This window comes from Neltuma alba, unplaced genomic scaffold (genome assembly GCF_004799145.2).
Source record: "Neltuma alba isolate B1F8T4 unplaced genomic scaffold, ASM479914v2 tig00006579_pilon, whole genome shotgun sequence".
Classification (NCBI taxonomy): domain Eukaryota; kingdom Viridiplantae; phylum Streptophyta; class Magnoliopsida; order Fabales; family Fabaceae; genus Neltuma; species Neltuma alba.
In genome coordinates, this window is record NW_021634502.1 from 1 (window position 1) to 22518 (window position 22518).

General features: G+C 34.2%; 1 protein-coding gene across 1 annotated transcript; it reads right to left on the reverse strand.

The window, feature by feature from the left end:
• Positions 1-9529: 9529 nt before the first annotated feature.
• Positions 9530-11792, reverse strand: LOC114750631 (indole-3-acetic acid-amido synthetase GH3.6-like). Its single transcript, XM_028939224.1, has 3 exons — positions 11450-11792; positions 10419-11341; positions 9530-10325 (listed from the first exon to the last, which is right to left on the reverse strand). The coding sequence occupies exons 1-3, from the start codon at positions 11752-11754 to the stop codon at positions 9739-9741; spliced, it is 1815 nt and encodes a 604-aa protein (XP_028795057.1). The 5' UTR covers positions 11755-11792; the 3' UTR covers positions 9530-9738.
• Between the last annotated feature and the right edge of the window lie 10726 nt (positions 11793-22518).

Consider the following 22518-nt stretch of genomic DNA (forward strand, 5'->3'; position numbering starts at 1 on the left):
CAGATTCGATCACGTGACTCAATGGAAGACACCATATTGCTTCACCATTAGCATAGAGGCAAAATTTTAAACTGCGTAAGTGCTTAGAAGTTGGGATAACATCGAGGTATAGGAAGTATTAATGGGGGACTTCGTCTTTCTTTACTTAAAAGTTTTTCAATATACTCAGACTTCTGAACTTTTAAATTTTAAACAAACTAGCAACTTGAGAGAGTCCTTCTTCACTCCTTTTGGGAGTTTGCGAATGGTTAGCTTGGAGAGATGAGAGAGACAGATGGTAGAGGGGGTAGCAAACTTTTGTGTGAGAGAGTAGCAGATCACACTCTATCCCTTTACATTAACAGTGCTTGCAACCTTTACTAACAGAAAGACTGATAAATTTAACAAGATTAACTAAAGGGATTCAATAAAAAGAAATAAAATTATAAGGACCTAATTCAAAATCTGATCAAACTATAGGGACTGGCAAATATATTTTTCCAAAAAAAAAAAACCTTCCCTAGTAATGGGCCAATTGTTTTTTATTTGATGGGCTGACAGTGATGAAAGAATCTATAAGCATTGCGTATAAGGCTGGAGGTCCAATCGCAGGAAGCACCAGAGAGCCCCGTTAGCATGTGCCTTCGTCCCTACAAAACAAAAACTTTTTTAACATTTGGAATTGAAGGTATTAAACAGATTGGATACAAGTTCTCTTTTTCTTCTTCAGCTAGAATCTAATAAAAATTTTAATAACGATTACTACATTTTATTTTCGTAATCTAAATCGAGGTTTTAATGCATCGAATGTTCGGGGGTATAAAAAGAAATTCGTGCATTGTTGATGTATCCTTTCCCTAGTGCATTAAGCATAAGGCAAATTTCATCATTCATGGAGCAAATAAGGCTTAAAAATCGTCAGGAAAAAAAGAAATCTGAAAAAGCGCAGTAGTCTTGCTTCCAAAAGAAGAAAAAGAAGTCAGTTAGGTACTGATCAATCAGGACTTGTTACTTAACCCACAGCACAAACAATATCCTACTAGATGAACACTAAACTTATTGTATACATATAGCTGATATGAAATTCAGTGACACGAGGAATCCCAAATAATATTATTCTGGTAGGTTGCTGATATAAATTTCTTTAATGTCTCATTTGACAAATTTATATTCCGCAACTTTGTTTGTGGTGCTTTATACTAAGTATCAAAGTATTATAGGAATTATATATATGTCTTCTGTCTTGTCTTTTAGAGGACATGACTGTCAGCATGAAGGATAGGCGTTGGTTTAAATGACAAAAGTTTTTTGGCAGTAAGGTGGAGGGATTTATATATATACGCACACACATAGAAAAAACTTTTCCTAAAGACCGATGTAAGCTTTTCAACAGCCAAAAACACACAAGTGGATTATAATAATCCAATCTAAGACTAGGGTGGTTGAAATCTACTTCAGAACATGCCTCAAAAGGAAGTAATGAATTGAATCACAATTTCTGCATTCGTTAATGGGTATGACTCGTTGAAAGCACCATAATCCCTAAACAACTGCTAAGTTGAGACAGCCAGATGGAAAAGTAATTAAGCAGGAACAGAAACCAGAGAAATGTTTGTCGTCCTCTGATTGGCTTCTTAAAACCACGGATAATATTAAAAACTTTCACTTGATGAAAAACTAATTCCTGAACTGAATTCTGTCGTATTATTGTGAGTACAACACACAAAAGTCAAGGCTAATCATGATCAACGCCAACAAATGAGATTGTGGAATTCATAATTTGAGCAATATCCACAAGCTGTCTTTTGCGTATTTCAAAGACCTTTAAATCTGCTGGTCCTAGAGCTATCAATTCAGATGCATCAGGCAGGTGACATTGGGCTTGTGTATCGCTTTTTTCCTTGGTCCTCAGACAGATATAAATATGGGGTCAGGAGTAGGTGGAAGCATGAAGCTCAAAGCCATAAATATCCCTTTCAACTTTCAGCTATTATCTGTATTGACAGGAACATGTGCACTATAACAATCTGCTTACATATATAATACCACTGTATTTTCTGTATAGTAGCCTTCTTTTAATGCAGAATCATTATTAACAAGCTGGACCAGTGGGATTCATTATTTCAGAAATGTGTAGTGCCTGTCAATTTAGCCTGCCCTGGTTATATGTCTTGTTATTTTAAAAAGAAACCAAATACGTATATATAGTTATTACTTGTTACTATTGAATATTGATGAGAGGTTCAACTAATAAGCTTTTTGAAAATGTTCCTTTATAGTTGCCTAGTGGTCCAGAAACATTAATGCAGGCAAAGGGTAATTAGACTTATCTTGTTTATTACATATGCTTGTAAGCTTTCGTTTATGCTCTTATACTCATCAGTTACATATTTTATACTCTTCCATCAACATCTCATCGTCGAAAGTAATACTGTTTGTATTATTTTATTTGAGGTTAGATTCATGTAGCTATCATCGCAAGGCAAATTGTATACATGGATGGTCCAAACTGATATGGGCAACTATGCTAGATGTTAGGGAAACGTTAGGCACTAACCCTTTCATTATTACTTTAATTTCAGTATACGTGAAGATAATATAAACTATTTCTCTGCCCTATAGTTATATATATTGTTACATGATTCCTGTGAATTGAAAACCATACTGATCATCTGTATATTTATATGTAATGATGTTCTGCACTGTGATGATGAAACATGCACGGAATGGAACCCTTATGATAGTTTAATATAATGAAAGATGTTTTGGTTGGTCGAGAAGATTGATTAAAAAAAGAAAAAGGAATAGTTTAAGGTCATTCTCTCCGAAAACGGTGCGGATGAGAAAAGGAAAAAGATAATACTACTCTTTCGTTTCTGATTATAAGAACTAATTGACTAATTTGAAGAGATTAAAAAAAGAAATTAAGTTAGTTATTTGTAATAAATATGTGTTGTCTTTCCTAAAATATCCTTGTTAATCAAGTATATTAGCTATAACTACCAATATTAGAAGGACTACTTTGAAAAAATTCATAAATATAAGAGATAAAACGGATTGAGGTCTTATATTTAGGATCAAACTAAAAGTCAAATGAGGTCTTATATTAAGGACCGGAGGTAGTATCATCATGCTAATATATAAACATTTTGTAATATATTTTTATTGACAATACTTACACCAAACTCTTTATATTGGTTATATTTTTAAAATATTATTATTTAATTATAAATCCACATGCATGGTTATGTGTTATTTAAAAACTTAACACAATGCATATAAGAAGTTTGACCTATGTATTTTCCAATTTTTATTTCTAGGAGCAAAAACCAAATCCCATCGTATATGAAGCCAGCTGGGAAAAGACCAAGTCGTTGATGGCAAAGCTAATAGAAAACAGGTGTGGCATGTGGATAGAGTCTACCAAATTTCAGTGAAAGGCATGGCCATATTTTGCACCACGAAATTAAAGGACGAGGGCCTCCAAAGTTTAGTAGATAATGTGAAATCTCCTGGCATGGACCTCATAATTTCACTTGATTTTTAATCCAAATTAAATTTCCATAGTATTTTGTTATTGGATCATTTTAGTTTCCTTAGTTATAGCATTATAGAAATTAGTTTTTATAGAAAGGGAAGAGGAGAGAATATCTCTTTTCTAACTCCTAATCTGTTAATTAGAAATAATATAAATATAAATATAAATATTAATTAAGTATCGAAATATCGAGTAAAGAAGTTTTTTTGAGAATGAAATGATAATTATAATACATTTATATTTATTCTATTAAATTTTAACTCGCAATTTGATTTACGTGAAATTAATATAAGTTTTGTTTATGAAAAAATGAAATTGGATTAATCTGAAGTGGATAGTTTTGACCGAAAAAAAACATCTGAAGCGGATAGGAAATAGGATGGATGGGGGAGGGAGATGAGGCCGGGGGTGGGGCTGGGCCCGCCAAGAGAGGGAGAGGGAAAATGCTCACGTGTGGGTAGGGTTTGAGAAGAGAGAAAGATCCCCTAAGATCACACGTGCAGGTGTCGAGCGTGTTGTCCCATCAAAGGCGACCACGTGTGAGGTGACTCCCCCATTTTGTGGCTCCGCGACCACCCGACCACTCCCTCCTTCACGTGCATTTTGGCCCCCTCCGCTCCTGTCGTCCTGCTTCCCTCATGCCCCTTGCTAATCCACCCCCTACTATCTTTCTTCTTCTTCTTTTTTTTTTGGCCAAGACATCCCTTCTTTCTCACTTTCATTATTTATTATTCCCTTCTGTTCTAAATACCTAACTAATGACATATAATTTTTATTATAGTAATAATGATAATGAATTTAATTTTTTTAAAAAATTTTGTGAATAAATTAACTAAGTCTTATATTTAAAATCAGAAAGAATATTTTGTATCTATGTACGTATTAGTTATCTTACTTGTGATATATCTAATTTTAAGTAACATGAAAGAAGTAGGGAAGAGGATAAAAGGGACCTGTGCTAGGATGGATGAGAGACACAAAGATACTGAGGGGGGAGCATCATATCAAATGATGGCGTGGGTTAATTATTGTAGGCAGGCAGTGGGCTAATTAATCTCATGTGAAATGGACGCTCGTGTTGTTTACATCATCAAATATAAACATATCGCTTAGTTTAATTCAATCTTTGTCATTGTTGCCTCCTTCCTCAGCACAGAAAAGTAAGCTCAACTGTGTTCCCTTCAATCATCGTCATCCTTTTTCCTTTTCTCCTACCCATTCACAATCCACTCCTTTTGCTTTTCTCACCTTCCTCTCCTTTTTTAAAAATTCAATTCATTTCATTCATTCACTATATTGATGAAAAAGAAAATGCTGACGTTTATTATATTAGAGCTCTCAATTATCTCCATATATTCACTTGTTTCTATACTTCATTTTCATGTGGACAATCCAGGTATTTCCGCAAATGGAATCTAGATGCACTCAACCAAAACCCTTTAATTGCCATCTACTTTTTTCTTGCTTTGCACCAAAAGTGATTGTGCGTTCACTGTGTGTGAAGTCATAACGAGTACACGTCCTTAAGAAAATAACATCCTGCAAGCTAACTATTGAAATCGGAAACCTAAGGTCTTATATAATACCTCTTACTCAAAGGGCTGCTCTCTTTATTCAGGACTCATAACAATACAACCCTTCATCGTGTTAGAACCGTACACAAATATCTCTGTTCTATCAGTTGACTAACTTTTAATGAAAGTATCATTGTAACCAGCACAAAATTTTGAAAAGATCAGACCTCAAAAACTAGTTATTGGAGTCGAGGATTTCAATATATTATCCGGATAAATGTTACTACTCCGGTCCTAATTATAAGATCCAGTTGACTTATTTGAGGAGATTAAGGAAGTAAGTTAAGTTAGTTATTTGTAATAAATAAGTGTTGTCATTCCTAAAATATCCTTGCTAATTAAGTGTATTGGCTAGAACTATCATTATTAAAGGGACTATTTTGGAAAAAAAATACATAAATATGAGAGACAAAATGGATTGGGGTCTTATAATTAGGACCAAATAAAAAGTCAAACGGGGTCTTATATTAAGGACCGGAGGTAGTATTATAATTAACTTTTGGATAGAGTGCGTCATATATCTTTTGAGGAGTTTAGTTAGACAACAACTTTCTTCGTCCTTTTTTAACGTTCATTGCATTTGGCTTTCTTTATTTTATTTTATTTTATTTTTTTATTAAAGAATGTGATGTTCATTCATGCCGTTCGATCCTCTTTAAGACTTTATGAAAGAAAATACAAGAGGCTATGAAAACTCCAAGATTAGGTTAGGTTGCCAACTTCGTTAATCCTACACCATTTCTTTGTTCGCTCTTTTTTGTAATAACCCCAACTCGGGGCTGATCAAAACGGATATTAAAGAGGACATTTCTTATCAATTAGTAGTAGTAGCTACTAGCTAGGATCAAAGCCACAGTAATAGATGTCAATTTCCTCTCTTCTTTATTTGTTTTTTCCGCTTTAAATTAAGCTGAGAGCCATATGTATTCCTAGATCCTTACACTGCGTTATCCTTAACAGTGGGATTTGATTTTAAATTACTGCACATCCACGTATCAGATTTAACACCTTGTTTCATATTAAAGGCATTTCTTTTGAATAAGTTGAAGCATTGTCATCAACTCTGTGTGTGTGTGTGTAAAGCCATCGCATTTGATTGATATGCTTAATTAGGACTTGACATATTATACATTTTCTTAATTGCTATATGTTATTTTTAATTGGTTTAAATTATAGATAAAATGTAATATTTTTTTGTATGAGAAAAAAATATTCAAAAAATTCAAAAATTTTGGACGCTTGAATTAATCGACTTAGCCCATATTGAGATTGATGAAGGCAAGTAGAATACAGTACCTGATTTACTAGCTCTATGATTAAAAGCTGGCATGAATTTAGTGTCATGTATATATTGAGAGAAACTTATGTGTATAATAATAATCTAACCCAATATGTAATACTCCTCCGACAGTTAATATAAAATCTACTTTATATAGTATAATTTATATTATAAAGGGGGTTTTATATTAAGGACAAAGAGGATTATTATATATCATTTTATACAAACAACAAGCAGCTTGGTTCATTAAGTGAAGTTGATAACATTTTCTATCAATAAGCTGTTAATTAATACTCATCCGGTCCTAAATATAAGAACCTTATACTAGTGTGTGCAAGAGTCTTATATTTAGGATCAGAAGAGTATATAGTTCCTCCCTGTAATATTATTGAGCATACATTCTCTTTATTTATTTTTGGTTTGTAATTCTCTTTAGAGGAATTCATAATAATTAATCTACCCTTGATTATGGAGGTGAGTTAGTGGATATTGTCGATGAAGATGGAGGTGGGGAAGGACGACGACGTAACAAAAAGATTAATGATGGAAACAAATTTAATGGTATATGATGATTGAGGCCAAATAATTGTCGAAATGAGTATGGTACAGATCTGGAGGGAGGCAAAGGCGAGCAGAGAAAGCCCAGAAAAATGGAGGGACAGTGGCACGTGGCACTCCGTGGTGTGATTGAAGGATGGTGGGTCCCACCCCCTGCCTCCCTTTCCTTCCACCGGTGGGTTCCCCTGCCCCTCAACATGAAAGAAAGAGACGCTCTTGGAGGAGAGATGGACCCCTTCATTATTTGGACGTCTAGTCAACGCTTTCTCGTAACGCCGCACATGCTTGGCACTGCGTCCCCCCCCCCCCCCCCAAAAAAAAAATAGCGGAATTGATTCTATTATGAACACCAAGTTCCTACTATTCCCCCATTGTAAGACTATTGATGATACCTTCATGTTGATTTCATTTTATCATGTGCTCTCCCAATACAAATCAACCTTCAATTATATACTACCTCCGGTCCTAATTATGAGACCCAGTTGACTAATTTGAGGAAATTAAGGAAAGAAGTTAAGTTAGTTATTTGTAATAAATAGGTGTTGTCTTTCCTAAAATATCCTTACTAATCAACTATATTGGTTAGAATTACAATTATTAGAAGGACTACATTGGAAAAAATACATAAATATGAGAGACATAGTAGATTGAGGTCTTATATTTAGAACCAAAATAAAAATCAAACAGGGTCTTATATTAAGGACCGGAGGTAGTATAACCATTAGCCACGTTAAATTAAATAAAACCATTACATATGATTAAAAGACGATAGTAGGTAGAGAAAAAAATATTCTTTACCTTCTATGTGATATGCGAATTAAAGAATTGGTTGAAACCTTAACTCTTAAGTACTCCATCCATATAGAGAGAGAGAGAGACAAGGCATATTTTAAAAAGATTTTGAGTTGTTAAATATAATATTTTGAAAAATTTTGGCTGCTTTTATTTTTTGTTTTTCAAACTTGTCTCTTTATGAGCCTGCAATTAACATGGAGGGAGGAAGCTAAAAGCCTTTGGATCTAATAGCACCATTCCTTTTTTTTTATGTGCTCTGTAGGTGGGTTTGCACGTGATCTAATAGCACCATTCCTTTTTGAAGATAAAGTTTTTTCTTTTTTGGCCTGCCACGATGAAGTTAATTACGATATAATTTTGAAAAAGTTACGGAACGCAATACGAACATTTATTCACAACATCCTCAATAACATCAGACGTATATTAACATGTTAACATGCGTGTGACTTTGCATCGCATGTTTAGAAAGGTAATTAACACCTCCGTCAAGTAGTTAGCATAAAAAGCTTAGATCTAAATCAAACAGATTACTTTCTTTTGTATGTATGGATTGTGGAGAAGGATTGGCCCGGGGGGGAGACTGGAGAGAGAGATGTGTACACAGTAATCTTGCACACGTCTCTCTCTCTCTCTCTCTCACACACACAACTTTACGAAAACAAAGTTACAAAGAGGGATGCTTGCACGTACGGATGGAGTTCAGAGCATGATTATGAGGAAAGATGAATTGGTGGGATCTTATATGTGCATGAACAAGCACGAAATTGGAAACTCAAACACGACAACAAGGCCTCCCCAGTTTTGTCTCTGCAGCAACCATATATTCCATTATCTTTACCATCTTCCTTATCTCTTTCTATTAACTTCTGCCCTTTCAAGTTTTATCTCTGAGCTAAGCACCCCTTCTCACTTGTCTATATACTAGCTTTTGTCTTCATCTTCCTTCTGCATCTCTTTGTCTTGTGCTCTTCCAATAATTTATATTTGCTTCCGCTATTCTGTCCCTAACCTTCAAGTACGTGTTCATTTTCCGGCTCCCTTTGACTCATACAGTTCATGTATTTATTAATCTATCTGAATTATGATTCTCCCTCGACTGGTCCTGCTATTTCCCGGCGAGTTTCCTGGCCTCATGGGCTTGTCTTACGTTTTGGTTTTATGTGGTGACTGTAAAGAGCAACACTTTCAATTTCGTCACCACCACTTGATATTTTTTTTTTTTAATTTCATTCTTAACGCTATTCATCAGTCCCCTGTTCATTTCATGCCCACACTTGAATTTTTGTTCCTCGAGTTAGTGACAGAATCTGACACGACCAACATATTAAAATTGACGCAGAGAGAGAATCTGGAATCAGACTATTGCACCCTCCACCATCTCCAGGACTGAGTTTATCAGCATTTTTTTAATGTAAATTCTACTCATTCTGTGTTCAGATACCGACAAAACCCCTTTAGACCAGTCTTAATCAAGCTGCAAAAGCTGTTTATGAAATAGCCCTATTCTGCAAGTAAATCACCCACTGAACACTGATTATTCTTCTTCTTGTTCCTTTTAAATAAAGAAAAAAAACAAAATAATCGGTTGTGATATGCAATTTGAACACTTAATTAGTGAGATGGAAAAAAAACTTGGCAAGCCTTTTTCCTGAAACTACAGAAAACAAAAGAAGAGTTCAGGAATGATGGCTTTCTCGTTGTTGCCGTGATAGGATAAGCCCCATGACACTTCAGTGAGCACAATTTCTGGCTGGAATTAAGAATTCAATTCTAACGAAACGTTATGACGATAACTGCAACAACGTAAAAGTCAATAACTTGCTGCTATTTACAATGGCTAAGTTCTGGACAATGCAAATGTAACACAAACACTAAAGCTTGAAGAAGAAGATTAAAAAAGAAAAAAAGAAAAAAAAAAAGTGCGGGCTAAAGACGTCTTTTAACATGGAATGAAAGAAAAAAAGTCATCAACTTTTCCCATTACAAGAACAGATCGGATAGGCTTGTTTACATCCTCAATTCTGATTGATCCATAGCTTGTGTCCCGGAACCCACTTTGGACATTTGGGGCTAAAGTAGCTTGCCACTACCCTCGAGTTCAACAGCTCCACAACAGGTGCAAATTTGACACACCTCGGAGTTTTGTACTGGTTGATGGATGCTCCTAAGCTAATGGCATAGTCCATGAGTTTATCAAACGTCCCCTGTTCCACAATCTTAACCTCAAGTGGCCCAATTGATTTGTCCGACACACGTCCTTGACGGTACACACTGTTGAGCGATTCTTCAATGGTCAGACAGCAATCCTCGTACACAGACGCGGGAATCGGAGTTGTCCCATTGAGGTTGAGCTCCCAGTACAAGACATAGTGCCCTGGGATTGTCTTTGTATCTGCGTAGCTAGTGTACTCAGCCAAGGCAGCTTCAAACGGAGCCAAATGGGTCACAGCATTCTTCATTGCGTACTGAAGCTCAACTTCATCTGTTTTATCGGAATCAATGCTCAGAACCACGTTCTTCCTGCATATGAAGTTGAACTGGGGTGCCTTGTTCTTGAATCCAGCCACTCTCAGCACGTCTCCCACTTTGTACCTATATAACCCTGAAATTTCCAATCACACATGTGTACTTATCATCAGTATGGCTAAAAAGTTTCAATATTTGTGAGCAAAAAGATTCAGAGTATACATCTGACCGGCGAAGGTTGTGACGACGAGCTCATATTCTTGGCCAAGCTTAACATCGACGAGATCCACTAACTCTTGTTCATCGTGAGACGTGGGGTGAGGAAGAGAATCGGTGAGTCCATCGCTTCTGTTAACAGGAAGGAATTCGAAGTAGGCCATGGTTGGGATGAGGGTGTAAGAGACCTCACAAGGTTTGCAAAGAGGGTTGAGATTGAGTCCGAAGTAGCACTCGCTGGAAGCGTACATGGTGCACACAAGTGGGAGGCCATTGGTGTAGTAATCCAGTGTGGGAATGTACTGTGACATTGTCCCTGTCACAATAACATCGACATACTTAGTGTTGGGCCACAACCTGGGGATGATCCCCTGCCAACAATTTTTGCTACACTCAGACTGGATAAAATCGGCGAGATTCTGGTCGGGTTTCAGGATCTTCATGACAGAATCTCGCACGCTAATGTCTGTGATCTGGGGGTTAAGTGTTCCTGTTCTAATGTCATGGCAAAGAAGGGCCCAGTGTTTCTCGAGGAAACGAATTCCCCGAATGAAGCCAGACGCGAAAACAGCACCAACCCGAAGGACGACATCGTTTTGGCAGAGACCGAAGAGCAATTGGGAGTACATGCTTTGGTAAGAATCAGGACAAAGGATGGTCTCAATCGGACTGGTATAATTAGCGTAGGGATCGGTAAGTGATCTATTCTTAAAATGAGAGCTTTTGTAATAACTAGTGAGAACCGGACGAGCCAAGAGGCCTCCGGGAGTTTTGGCCTCAGATTTTATGAAGTACAAGTACATTCCTTTGCCTTTTTCCAGGCCAGGCACAAACTGGCTCATCACAGGCATCAACAGGCTATAAAGCGAACTCCTTCTTTCTCCTTCTTCTTCAACCGTAGGCATCAGCTTTCTCTCTCCTCCAGACGTCCCAGAGCTGCAAAAACCAAAACCCATTAATCTTACATACGAGACAGAGAAAAGTCATGTTTAACACATACACACACTTTCGATTGAACAATAAGAGAATAAAGCAGACGAGAACCTGGTGAGGAACTCAGAAATGGGATGGGAGGAAAGGATAGGAGAGGTGTCGCCATTGGCGATGCGGTTGACGTCGGATTGGATATGGTCGTAGGTGATGACGGGAACAAGTTTCTTGAAAGTTTGGCGGTCGGTACGGCCATCGAGGCCGTGTCTCTGCAAGTACTCGACATTGGCATTATGGGAGAGAATTTGGGTGAGGACCTTGTTCTGGATTAGATCGGCGTTGGAGGTGACATCCTCAATGAACTGAAGAGCTTTTTTGTTTAGCTCAGAGAGGTTGGAGTCTGAAGGATCCTCAGGCATGGTGGCGTGAGAGAGAGTGAGAGAGAGAGAGAGTTTCAGAGAGAGAGAGTTTGAGGGGAGAAGAAATGGGTAGGGTGTGAGGAGGAGGGAATGCGAGGGAGGGGTATATATAGAGGCCAATTTCGAGCCAGGGTGGCTACGGAGCAAAGAGCGTGGCCAGTGAGAGGTAAATATACAAAATGGTCAAGGGTGGAATCGGGAATGCGTTAGTGCTACTTTTTTCCCCGGTAAATAAGCTTGCTTTCCATACCCATTAAAATAAAATTTTCAGTTATTTCTAATTTTATATAAAAAAAATTTTCTATTGGTCAAATATATCTCTTCTTTTTTTTTTACCAGAATTGATCAAATATATCTCTAATATTTATTATTTTTGTATCCTTAATAAATATAAGTATGTCTTCTATGGATTCCATGGATTTAATTATTGATATAAAATCTGATATGTCATCCAGTCAATTTTTTTGGCATGATACATTTTTTCACCAAGACCAACACCTATTTTTACTTTTATAATTAATGTTCTAATTTAAATAGCCTTTAAAATACTTCCACGTAAACAAGTTGATGCTGCTTTTCATTCGATATGTTGAGCTAGGATGGCCTCTATATTCATTCTTAGAATTAGGAAGAAAATATACCGTAGGTGCTAAATAACTGTTATCAATGAGATGAAAAATCTATATCTACTATTCCTCCGGTCCTTAATATAAAATCCATTTAACTAATTTGATTAGATTAAAAAAATTAGATAAGTTACTTAATTATAAAAAATATGACACGTTTTTCCTAAAGTACTATAATCATCTTTCTTAATACCCCATCTTCCTCTTCTACTTAATTATGGTTGAATGAGTATTCATAGTGGTAATTTAGAGAAAATTGATAAATATGATAAATAGATCTTATATTTAAAACCAAAACTAACTCAATAATTGAGTCATGTATTAAAGACCAGAAAAGTATATGCTTCCGGGAAAAGTACGAAATTATGAATGTAAATTGTTAATAAAAAATTAATTAATTTCGACCTCCTTACAAGAGAGTCAAATCTATATCTAATTAAATTTGCACGAACTTTTGATTTGAAGTGATGATATAGAAGTACAACTCTTGAAACAACGACGTAGGAAAAGATCAGTAGTGATAAAAATGAGGTGCTCATAATAAGCTCAAAAATCATGCAAACAAAATAAATCCGGATAGCTTAAAAAAATTAACAATTTTTGCGCTCAGTTGGGTGGACACATTCACAGATAAGAAGCCAACAAGAAATAATGTGCATAAATTTATAGTCATATATATGAAGACAATAATCAACAATCACAAGTAAAGAAAAATAAAAAGAAAAGATTCATATATGTGAAATACGTCAGCACACACTTAATAATGAGGCAATCTTGTGTTTCATGGTAACATTGACCTCACTGAAATTTACTTTGTCCCCCAAAAACTCCATGTTCCTAATTTTATATATATATATATATATATATATATATATCAACTGCCCTTTAATAGAAATCGATCATGCTTCGGATTTCATTCTTAAACACGTCAAGAAGCCAACTTTATTGAAAATTATGTGCAAATGACACTTTATTAATTGGACCCCCTAATTGCTTTTTGCTTTTTTCTCTTTAGTCAATTTGTATACATGAAGATGCATATATATATATATATATATATATATAATGCCCTCACGTATCCTATAATTGAACAAATGGTTAAAACCTTGAAGTTGAAAGAGGACAAATAAGAAGTCAGTGGGGGAGTTGGAGAGAATGAAAACCTTTCAGACTTCTCATGGAAATTGTTTTAATTAGAAACATGCGCAACAAAAATGGAAATTGATCAACATCTCCAATTTAATTATCAATAAATTCACCACTCAGTTTCTGACTAATAATTAGTTAATCCACCCTTCTCTTTTTATTTATTTCACCTGGTCATAAATGTAAAACCTAGTTAATCAAGATTTATTTTGATCTTAAATATAAGATCTCACCCTATTTTATCTCACAAATTAACAATTATTTTCTAAACAACTCTCTTAATCTCATAGATTAACTAAAGGGTTTTTTTTTTGGCTAAACTAACCAAAGGAGCCTTTATCAATGAAGATAATTTTCAATACAAATAATTAAAATGATGTTGTAAAAAAAAAAACTAACACATATTTATTGCAAATAATTGATTTGACTATTTATTATTTAATTTTTATAAATTAATTATCTAGTTACTAATGTTATATTTTAAACATTTTGTTTTCGATGCGGTATGAAGTCTCCTATCATCTCAGTTAATCTCTGCTAAGAAAAAGACAACAAAGTTGCTGGGCGCTTTACTCTGAAGGATTGCCAGGTTGAATAGGGGACACGTCTGTGTTATAAATTAAGTTTTAAAAAAAAAAAGAATTATTCGTACGAAATGTTTTTTAATACATTACATGAGTTCTCTGTTTTTATGTAATTGCAGATTCCCTGGAGTTTTACTCCAATTAAAAACCAATTCACACTCACTGGGTAAGCCCCTAACTAACGCTCCTTTAAAATTCTTCTAATCATAGGCATTATCTGAAAATTTTAGAAAGCTCTAATTAATTCTTGTCTACAATTAGAGAGAGAGAGAGAGAAATCCATGCACCAAGAGATCGAAATTAATCAATTAATAACCTTATAGTTTTACTATATACTCGTCTGGTCCTTAATATAGGACCCAATTCTTGAGTTAGTTTTAGTCCTAAATATAAGACCCATTTATCATATTTATCAATTTTCTCTAAATTACCCCTATGGATACTCTCTTAACCATAATTAATTAGAAGAGGGAGAGGAGGTATTAAGAAAGATGATTATGGTGTTTTAAGAAAAATGTGTCACTTTTCTTATAATTAACTAACTTACCTAACTTCCTTAATTTAATCAAATTAATTAAATGGATCTTATATTAAGGACCGGAGAAGTATTAACAATAGATATGATAACAGTAATGGACAGATTAATTAAAAGCATATATATAAACTTTACCAAAAGGTTCCATTGAATCCTTACCACTATACTCAGCAAAAACAAGAGCGAAGGCACTTACTAATATCATGAAAAGCCTCGCGCTTAACAACAATACAGTGACATTTAAAAGGTACTTTTATGAAAATTTTAAATTAAAAACTTTAATTTGGTTGTGGGGAAAACAATTCCATGGAGAAAAATTAAAAAAATAAGAGAGGCCATGGGAGAATTTTAGTGATGACATCCTGTAATAATAATATCAATGTATACCTGAACCCGCAATAATAATACACAAATTCTAACATCAAAACACACTAATTATTTTTCAACAAGAGTAAACGCGTGCATGCGGAGGGGAAGAGAGATTGGAGTACTGTTTAACTAATTTAATCCAAGTTTTTTTAACTTTGGCACAATCCAGAAGGATATGAAGAAAAGTATCAAAAGAAGTTTCAACCAAAAAGACAAGTCTCCTTTGGATCGGAGGATACCACTTCCATCAATTTTCTCATATTTTAGTTTTCATTAAGAGCAAATTAACACGTGCATCCCAAGCCATATATATATATATATATATATATATAATTATATACCACCTCTAGTGCTTAATATAAGAACTCGTTTGACTTTTATTTTAGTTCTAAATATAAAATTCCAATCCATTTTATCTTTTATATTTATCTTTTTTTTCCCTCAAGGTAGTCTTTGTAATAATAGTAGTTCTAGCTAATACACTTGATTAATAAAGATATTTTAAGAAAGACAATATTTATTTATTACGAATAACTAACTTAACTAATTTTTTTTAATTTATTTAAATTAATCGACTAGTTGGAAGTTGTATAAAACACGAGGGCCAAAGTTTTGAATTGGTAAGGAAACAAATACTGTATTAATGTACACGAGGGCCAAAGTCTTGAATTGGTAAGGAAACAAATACTGTATTAATGTACAGCGTGCAAGAGTGATCGAAACCCCTCAAGCTCGTGTGCCATATATTTTTCTCATGTCTCCTACTTCTGACTTCTGAGGTTCTGTAACATTTACTATACACTGTTTCAATCGCTCTTTCTTTGGCTTCCCGTTTCGTCCTTTCTCTTTCACCGGCCTTCTGCATCATTCCACTTCCCTCATTAATAAAGAATCATCATCGATCTCTTGAGCATCTATCCGCACCTTGTTACGTGATTTTCAGAATGTGAACTCATACTTTGATATTTACAGTTCATAACGTTTGGTTGACGACGACGACGACGACGATGATGATGAAGGAGTTAGACATAGATCATTTGAACGTTATCAAGCTCAGAACAACACAACACTCAATTCAACGTGCATGGAAGGATCGGACGTTTGGATGAATCCACGTCGAGAATACATTGGATGTTCTGTTTTAAAGATGTCCGATAATTGAGTGAATTAAGTAGATTTATCTGGCTTAATGTTAATGGAGTACAAATGATTTGAATTATAATCGAAGTGAATAAAAACAAGTGCAGGTCCACACGCTTTTTTCTATTTCCTTTTCGCAACCAGGCGCGGCATGTGAATCCTATAAGTTTGGTTTCCTTTAGACAGAAAAGGTTCGTAATTTGGAAATGCGCTTTAATCATAATTCTGCGTTGAGCTCTATACTAAACAAAACCACAAGTTTCATGTAGCCCCCGCCAAAATGAAGATAAACTTTTGAAAGAATAAAAAGATATGTTTCACGCAATAGAAATGTGCATTTTCATCTTAGAGCTAGAGCGGCGAGCCTGGGACAGAGATCAGACCTGATGCTTAAATTTTGTGTCAACCTCACTTTCAATTTGTTAGTTATTTCGCTCATCATATCTAACATTGCATTATAAAAAATGAAAAAAAAAAACTGCTATACTTCAAATAAAATAATACACTCACTCTTGGTCTCAGACATTTGATCCTGTGTGTAAGAACCATTCATTTTGTCCTCTGCATTATGTGCTCTTTTTTTTTTAACCAAAATATTCCTAGTCAATGTAATGCTCAATTTTTCGAAGCCAATACAGGGAAAACTCTGCAATAGTAAAACGACATAAAAGTCGAACACTTTTTTCTTTGGGACTCTGGTGAATGGGAAATATGATTACTTTATAATTAATGGGGTGAAATAATTGATGAGCCCTTTGTAATTTAGTTGAGAGAGAGGACAGAGAGGAGACACCACAATCTACAGATAAACTTTTGACAGATATTTGCGTATCAAAATTTCTTGATTCAACTTTGGCACTAGGAAAGGTGGAAGTGGGGGTGATTTACAGCAAAAGAGAGAAAAGATGAGACAACTCGGATTGTTGTCCATATTTCACTGCGCTTTTAGTTATTCTTGCAGATGGGAAGCTTTTTTCACCGACAAGAACATCCTCCGTCGTCTTATGCTGCGAGATGAAAACCCATATGCGCTTTGCTCATCAGTACTTAGGTTGTACCACCATCAAAAAGTAATGAAGAGTGCAAAAGAAAAGAAGATAAAAAGCAAAATTTACCCTTACGCACTATGGTTTGGTAATCGAGTATTATGATTCTTTGTGTCTTCCACTTGATGCATAACAAACAGATGACACAGTACGTCATTACTGCAAAAAAAGCAAAGTTAGCTGTCAATTGCTGATTCCTTCAATGAACTGTGTCAAAAAGCACACTAGGAGCAAGATTTTGCAGAATCTACTGAAGGAAAACCTTAATTTCCTCGTGAGCAATTAAGGGAACTCTTCTCCCATGATAGTTGGGTCAGAATTCACATGCACGCCATTATTTTGAATTTGGAACGACGAATACCAATAATTTTGAACTTCAGAAAGAAATTAAAGCGTTCTTTTTATGTCCTTTCATTTTTTTCTCTCTGTCTGATAATTTTTATGTAGCTCTCTCTCTTTCACTTTAACTCTTGTGTGGTGAAGAGATGCAGAACTTTGTGCTCATGGCTACGCCTTGATGGCTTATATCCATATCTGCTGCTCGAAAAATCCAGATATATATGCCCTAGATCAATGTATGCTAGAAACTAGCAAGTTTTAACACGGCACGCACATGAGCAATGATTAATAATCAACTGAAGCAAGATCTTTTTTGAACATCTGAACGAAGTTATTATTTCACTTTCTCTTTATTTGATTCCTCCCCTACTTTTGATTCTTGTTAATTATCCATCTGCACATAGCGTATGTAACATCACAGTGAAGTGATTGAGGTGACCAGAGAGACAATGTTGACCCCGGAGCCTACTTGTCTGTATTAACAAATTAGACAACCTGAATAGTAAGCCACTAATTAAGTGGTAAGATGACATAGAAAATTTGAGTCTTTGGGTTAAAAGCTGCTTCACGATAGCGATTAGCTGCACGTTAAAGCTTGTAAATTTATGGTTATATGAACAGTGCCATAGGATGCTGTCTCTCTAAAAACAAACGCAAACGACAAACACATAGGAATGGTACATCCTAATAATGTCTATATACAATGGAATGGTCCTGCATGTGTGGTTGGACTCCGCTGATAAAAGTATTGTTAGCCAAAAGCTTTTTCAAGCCACCATTACCATTTACAGTGGAAATAGATTATAACCATGCATATCTCAGGTCTTTTTTTTAAAAAAAAAAATTTTAAGGGTAGCTAGGAATTATACATCTCTGAAGCATATGACACAGCAAGATAAAGAACAGATATTGGAGGCCAGTAATTGGCCTCCGAAGAAGACATGTATTTGGAGATTAGTGCTTAACAAATTCGAGGCTTCTGATCACATGGCAGAACCAGAAGGATAAAGAGAAGTTTGTGGGCTGCTCTTCAGGATCAGGGTTATTGGAAGACTAATGAATAAGACCACGTGCCAAAGCGCAGAAACGTTTTCACTTTTATATATGTAGCAGATGATGAACATAAATCCAAAAGTTAAATTAACGGGACCCAGTATCCAGGTAATTTCCGGTATAAAAAACGGTTTTAAGTAGGCTAATTGATCTTATATCTCAACCCCAAAAATCTACAAGCTCGTAGTTTCGTAAACTTGACTTACATCTTGACTCAAAATTTTAATATGGTTAAATATTTAGTGCCTTCCCGTTGATATATACCCTTTCAGAGTACCATGGCCATTGGACCCGACCAAAACTTGAGGGGGTTCGACGATGTAAACTTCTACTGGGAAACATTAGATTTTCAAGGTCTCTTGGTTTGAAGCCCAGGACTTCACTTTCGCCTGCTTGTAGAGCTTTTAAAATCCTCAGAAGCAAACAAATCGGGGGTCATTTGCCTTCAATCATAGTCCTTTATGGGCCTCTTGTGGGCCCATTATTCTATAACGGGCTTGCAACACCGATTGGGCCCATTAGCTAAATAGTGCCCGATCCGTATTCCTCCTAAAAACCTACTCGAGTCTCCTTTGTTTAAGAACTTGGTTGGTAGGATGAGTAATAAAATATGGAGCTGAGTCTCAACGGTCTTTTGTGGAGCGTATGATATGAGAGGGAAAGAAGGTGGAAAAGAAGGAAATTCATTTTGATTTAAAAAGAAGAAAAAGTAGAAGAGAGGTAGCTTGGATTTGAATAATGACTGTGAGGAACGGAAAAGGAAGAAGGGGCAGGTCCATTGTATTTATTCTTTCTTCCCACTCCAATCATTAGTTATATGCCTCAAGGGCCTACTCTATTTGCCTTTGCTTCTTGAATTAATAATATTCATTGCTCATTAAAAAAATTATACTCCTCCGGTCCTAATTATAAGACCCAATTGACTTATTTGAGGAGATTAAGGAAGTAAGTTAAGTTGGTTATTTATAATAAATAAGTGTTGTTATTCCTAAAATATCCTTGCTAATTAAGTATATTGGCTAAAACTATCATTATTAGAAGGATTATCTTGGAAAAAAATGCATAAATATAAGAGAGAAAATGGATTGGGTCTTATAATTAGGACCAAATAAAAAGTCAAATTGGGTCTTATAATAAGGACCGGAGGAGTATATGTTTATGTAGACATACGTACATATATAAATTAAAATAAGTTATCTTTTACTCTATTTTACTACCTCCGGTCCTAATTATAAGAGCTATTTAACTAATTTAAAGATATTAAAAAAGTAAGTTAAGGTAGTTATTTGTAATAAGTAAGTATTATCTTTATTAAAATATCCTTACTAATTAAGTATATCGACTAAAACTACCATTATTAGAAGGACTATTTTGAAAAAAAAATGCATACATATGAGAGACAAAATGAATTATGGTCTTATAATTAGGACCAAAATAAAAGTCAATCGAAGTTTTATATTAAGGACCGGAGGTAGTAATATTATAGAATTTGTTATATTTGAAAATTAATAATTAAAAAATAAATAGATAAGCATCGAATTACCTGAGACAAAAATAAAATAAACAAATATTTAATGATTACTATACCAATCCTCAAGTGGTTTATAGGGCTATTTGGTATAACTATCAAGTATAACGAATTCAATTGACAGTTATGGTTAAAAAAATAAAAAAGCCAAATACTACGTTTGGTTTTTAATATAAAAGTTAATTGACTAATTTAAATAGATTAAAAGAGTTTGTTAACTTAATTATTTACAATAAATAGGTATTGCGTTCTCTAGAATATCCTTACTAAATTATATGTATTAGTTAAAATTACTATTTGATAGAATCTTTAGCATGTATAACTATTACAATGACTACTTTGAAAAAAAATGAATAATATAAAAGACAAAATGAATTAGAGTTTTATATTTAGAACTAAATTAAATGTTAAGCTAATTTTTATATTAAATATTGACATAGTAAATCAACTTACGTGGTGGTTTTCTAAAGTCAAAACAGCAAAATTATCAAAATCAGCATCTTGTTTACTTGATGCTTTTGGTTGTTTAATTGTCAAGTAATTGCAACACACACACACCGGATGGTAACCATCAAGCAACTGAAAGTAATGCTAACATCATAAGCCAACACTATAACCTCACCACTTGGTGATTTTTATTGTTTGATCATCAAATAAATGACCCCTTATTTAATGATTAAAACCCATTAAACACAAGTTCAGGTTCAGGGTTTATTGACGTAATGTCATCTATGACCCTTTTTTCTCCAAGTAATGCTTATATATTTTTGGCCAAAATCACATTATTAAACAAACAAAATAAGGGCTGGTAAAAAAAAAACCAAATTAAGGAGTACTAGAATAAATTGAGCCCGATTATTATTATTATTATTATTATTATTATTATTATTATTATTATTATTATTATTATTATTATTATAATATTTTTAAGTTTCGCTTGTCGAAAATTATATTATTGACGTGAATGTGAGGTCATGCTGTGCGGCAGCTGTTAGCCTAGAAACTGACCCACGCGGCTGAATTTGATTGGCTATATATTCCGTGAATCATGTAGGTGAGATACTGTTCGTAATTACTCCCTTCGTTCTTTATTATAAGAGACATTTGATGCTTATGGCATGTTCCCATATACTCTCTCCGTTCTTTATTATAAGAGACGAATAACCGAATTACGTTGTTCAAAAAAACAGTTAAAATTAGTTTAAAATAATCAATGTGTAAAAAGTATAATTTTTTTTACAAAATACCCTCATTAATAAGGAGAGAGAGCATGAGAGAAAAAAATGGTAAATTATTAAAAGAAAAAAAAGTGGAAAGGAGAGAGAGTGTGAGTTGGAGACAATAAATATGGGTAAAATAGGAAATCAATACAAAAAAGTATAAACAACTTTTAAGTGTCTCTTATATATAGAAACATGCCATAAGCATCAAATGTCTCTTATAATAAGGAACGGAGGGAGTATAAGAGACACTTAAAAGTTGTCTCTATTTTTTTGTATTGATTTCCTATTTTACCCATATTTATTTTGTCACCAACTCATACTCTCTCTTCCTCTCACTTCTCTTTTTTTTAATAATTTAATTGTTCTCTCTCATACTCTCTCTCCTTATTAATGGGGGCATTGTTGGAAAAAATATTATACTTTTTACACATTAATTGTCTTTAACTAATTTTAACTGTTTTTTTGATCAACGCAATTTGGTTATTTGTCTCTTATAATAAGAAACGGAGGGAGTATTATTTATAAGATTGCATCACAACATTATATTGCTACAAGCTGGAAGGTTCTACATATGCTCCTAAATTTGATGGGATGAATAAACCTCACTTATTAACTTGTAGACTTCTCCTTTTCTATTCCTTGCTATTTTATTAAGTTGGAATCATGGCTAATTAATGATGCATCTTGTTGAATGTTAAAAGTTACTACTTGGTGATAAGTCAGAATTGAATTTATTCATTGCCCCTAAATATATGGTTAATTATATCTAATATGTGCATGTGCATGAGTAATTCTTTTTGGTCATAATGTTCTGAGTCCCAATTTCAACAACTAATTTTTGGGTGTTGTTCTTTTAAGAATTGTGCTCATTGTATCTTTCATTAAAAATTTGAACTCACAACCTTATATATTTGAGAGAATTTCAAAAAATATGCTTGGTATCATTTGAGATACAAGGATTCAACAAATTGGAATAAATTTCACACAGTATTTGTAGTAAATTAGTAATTAGTAACTACTATCCTTGTCTTCTATATTTAATCTGCACGGGCTTAATTAATTAATTACCTAATGTTGAAAGTGAAAGTATTTATGTATATCTCACATATTTAATTAAACTAACTATAAGTATAATTTTTAGAAAAAAAATACTCTTAAGTGGAAAACATTAAAAA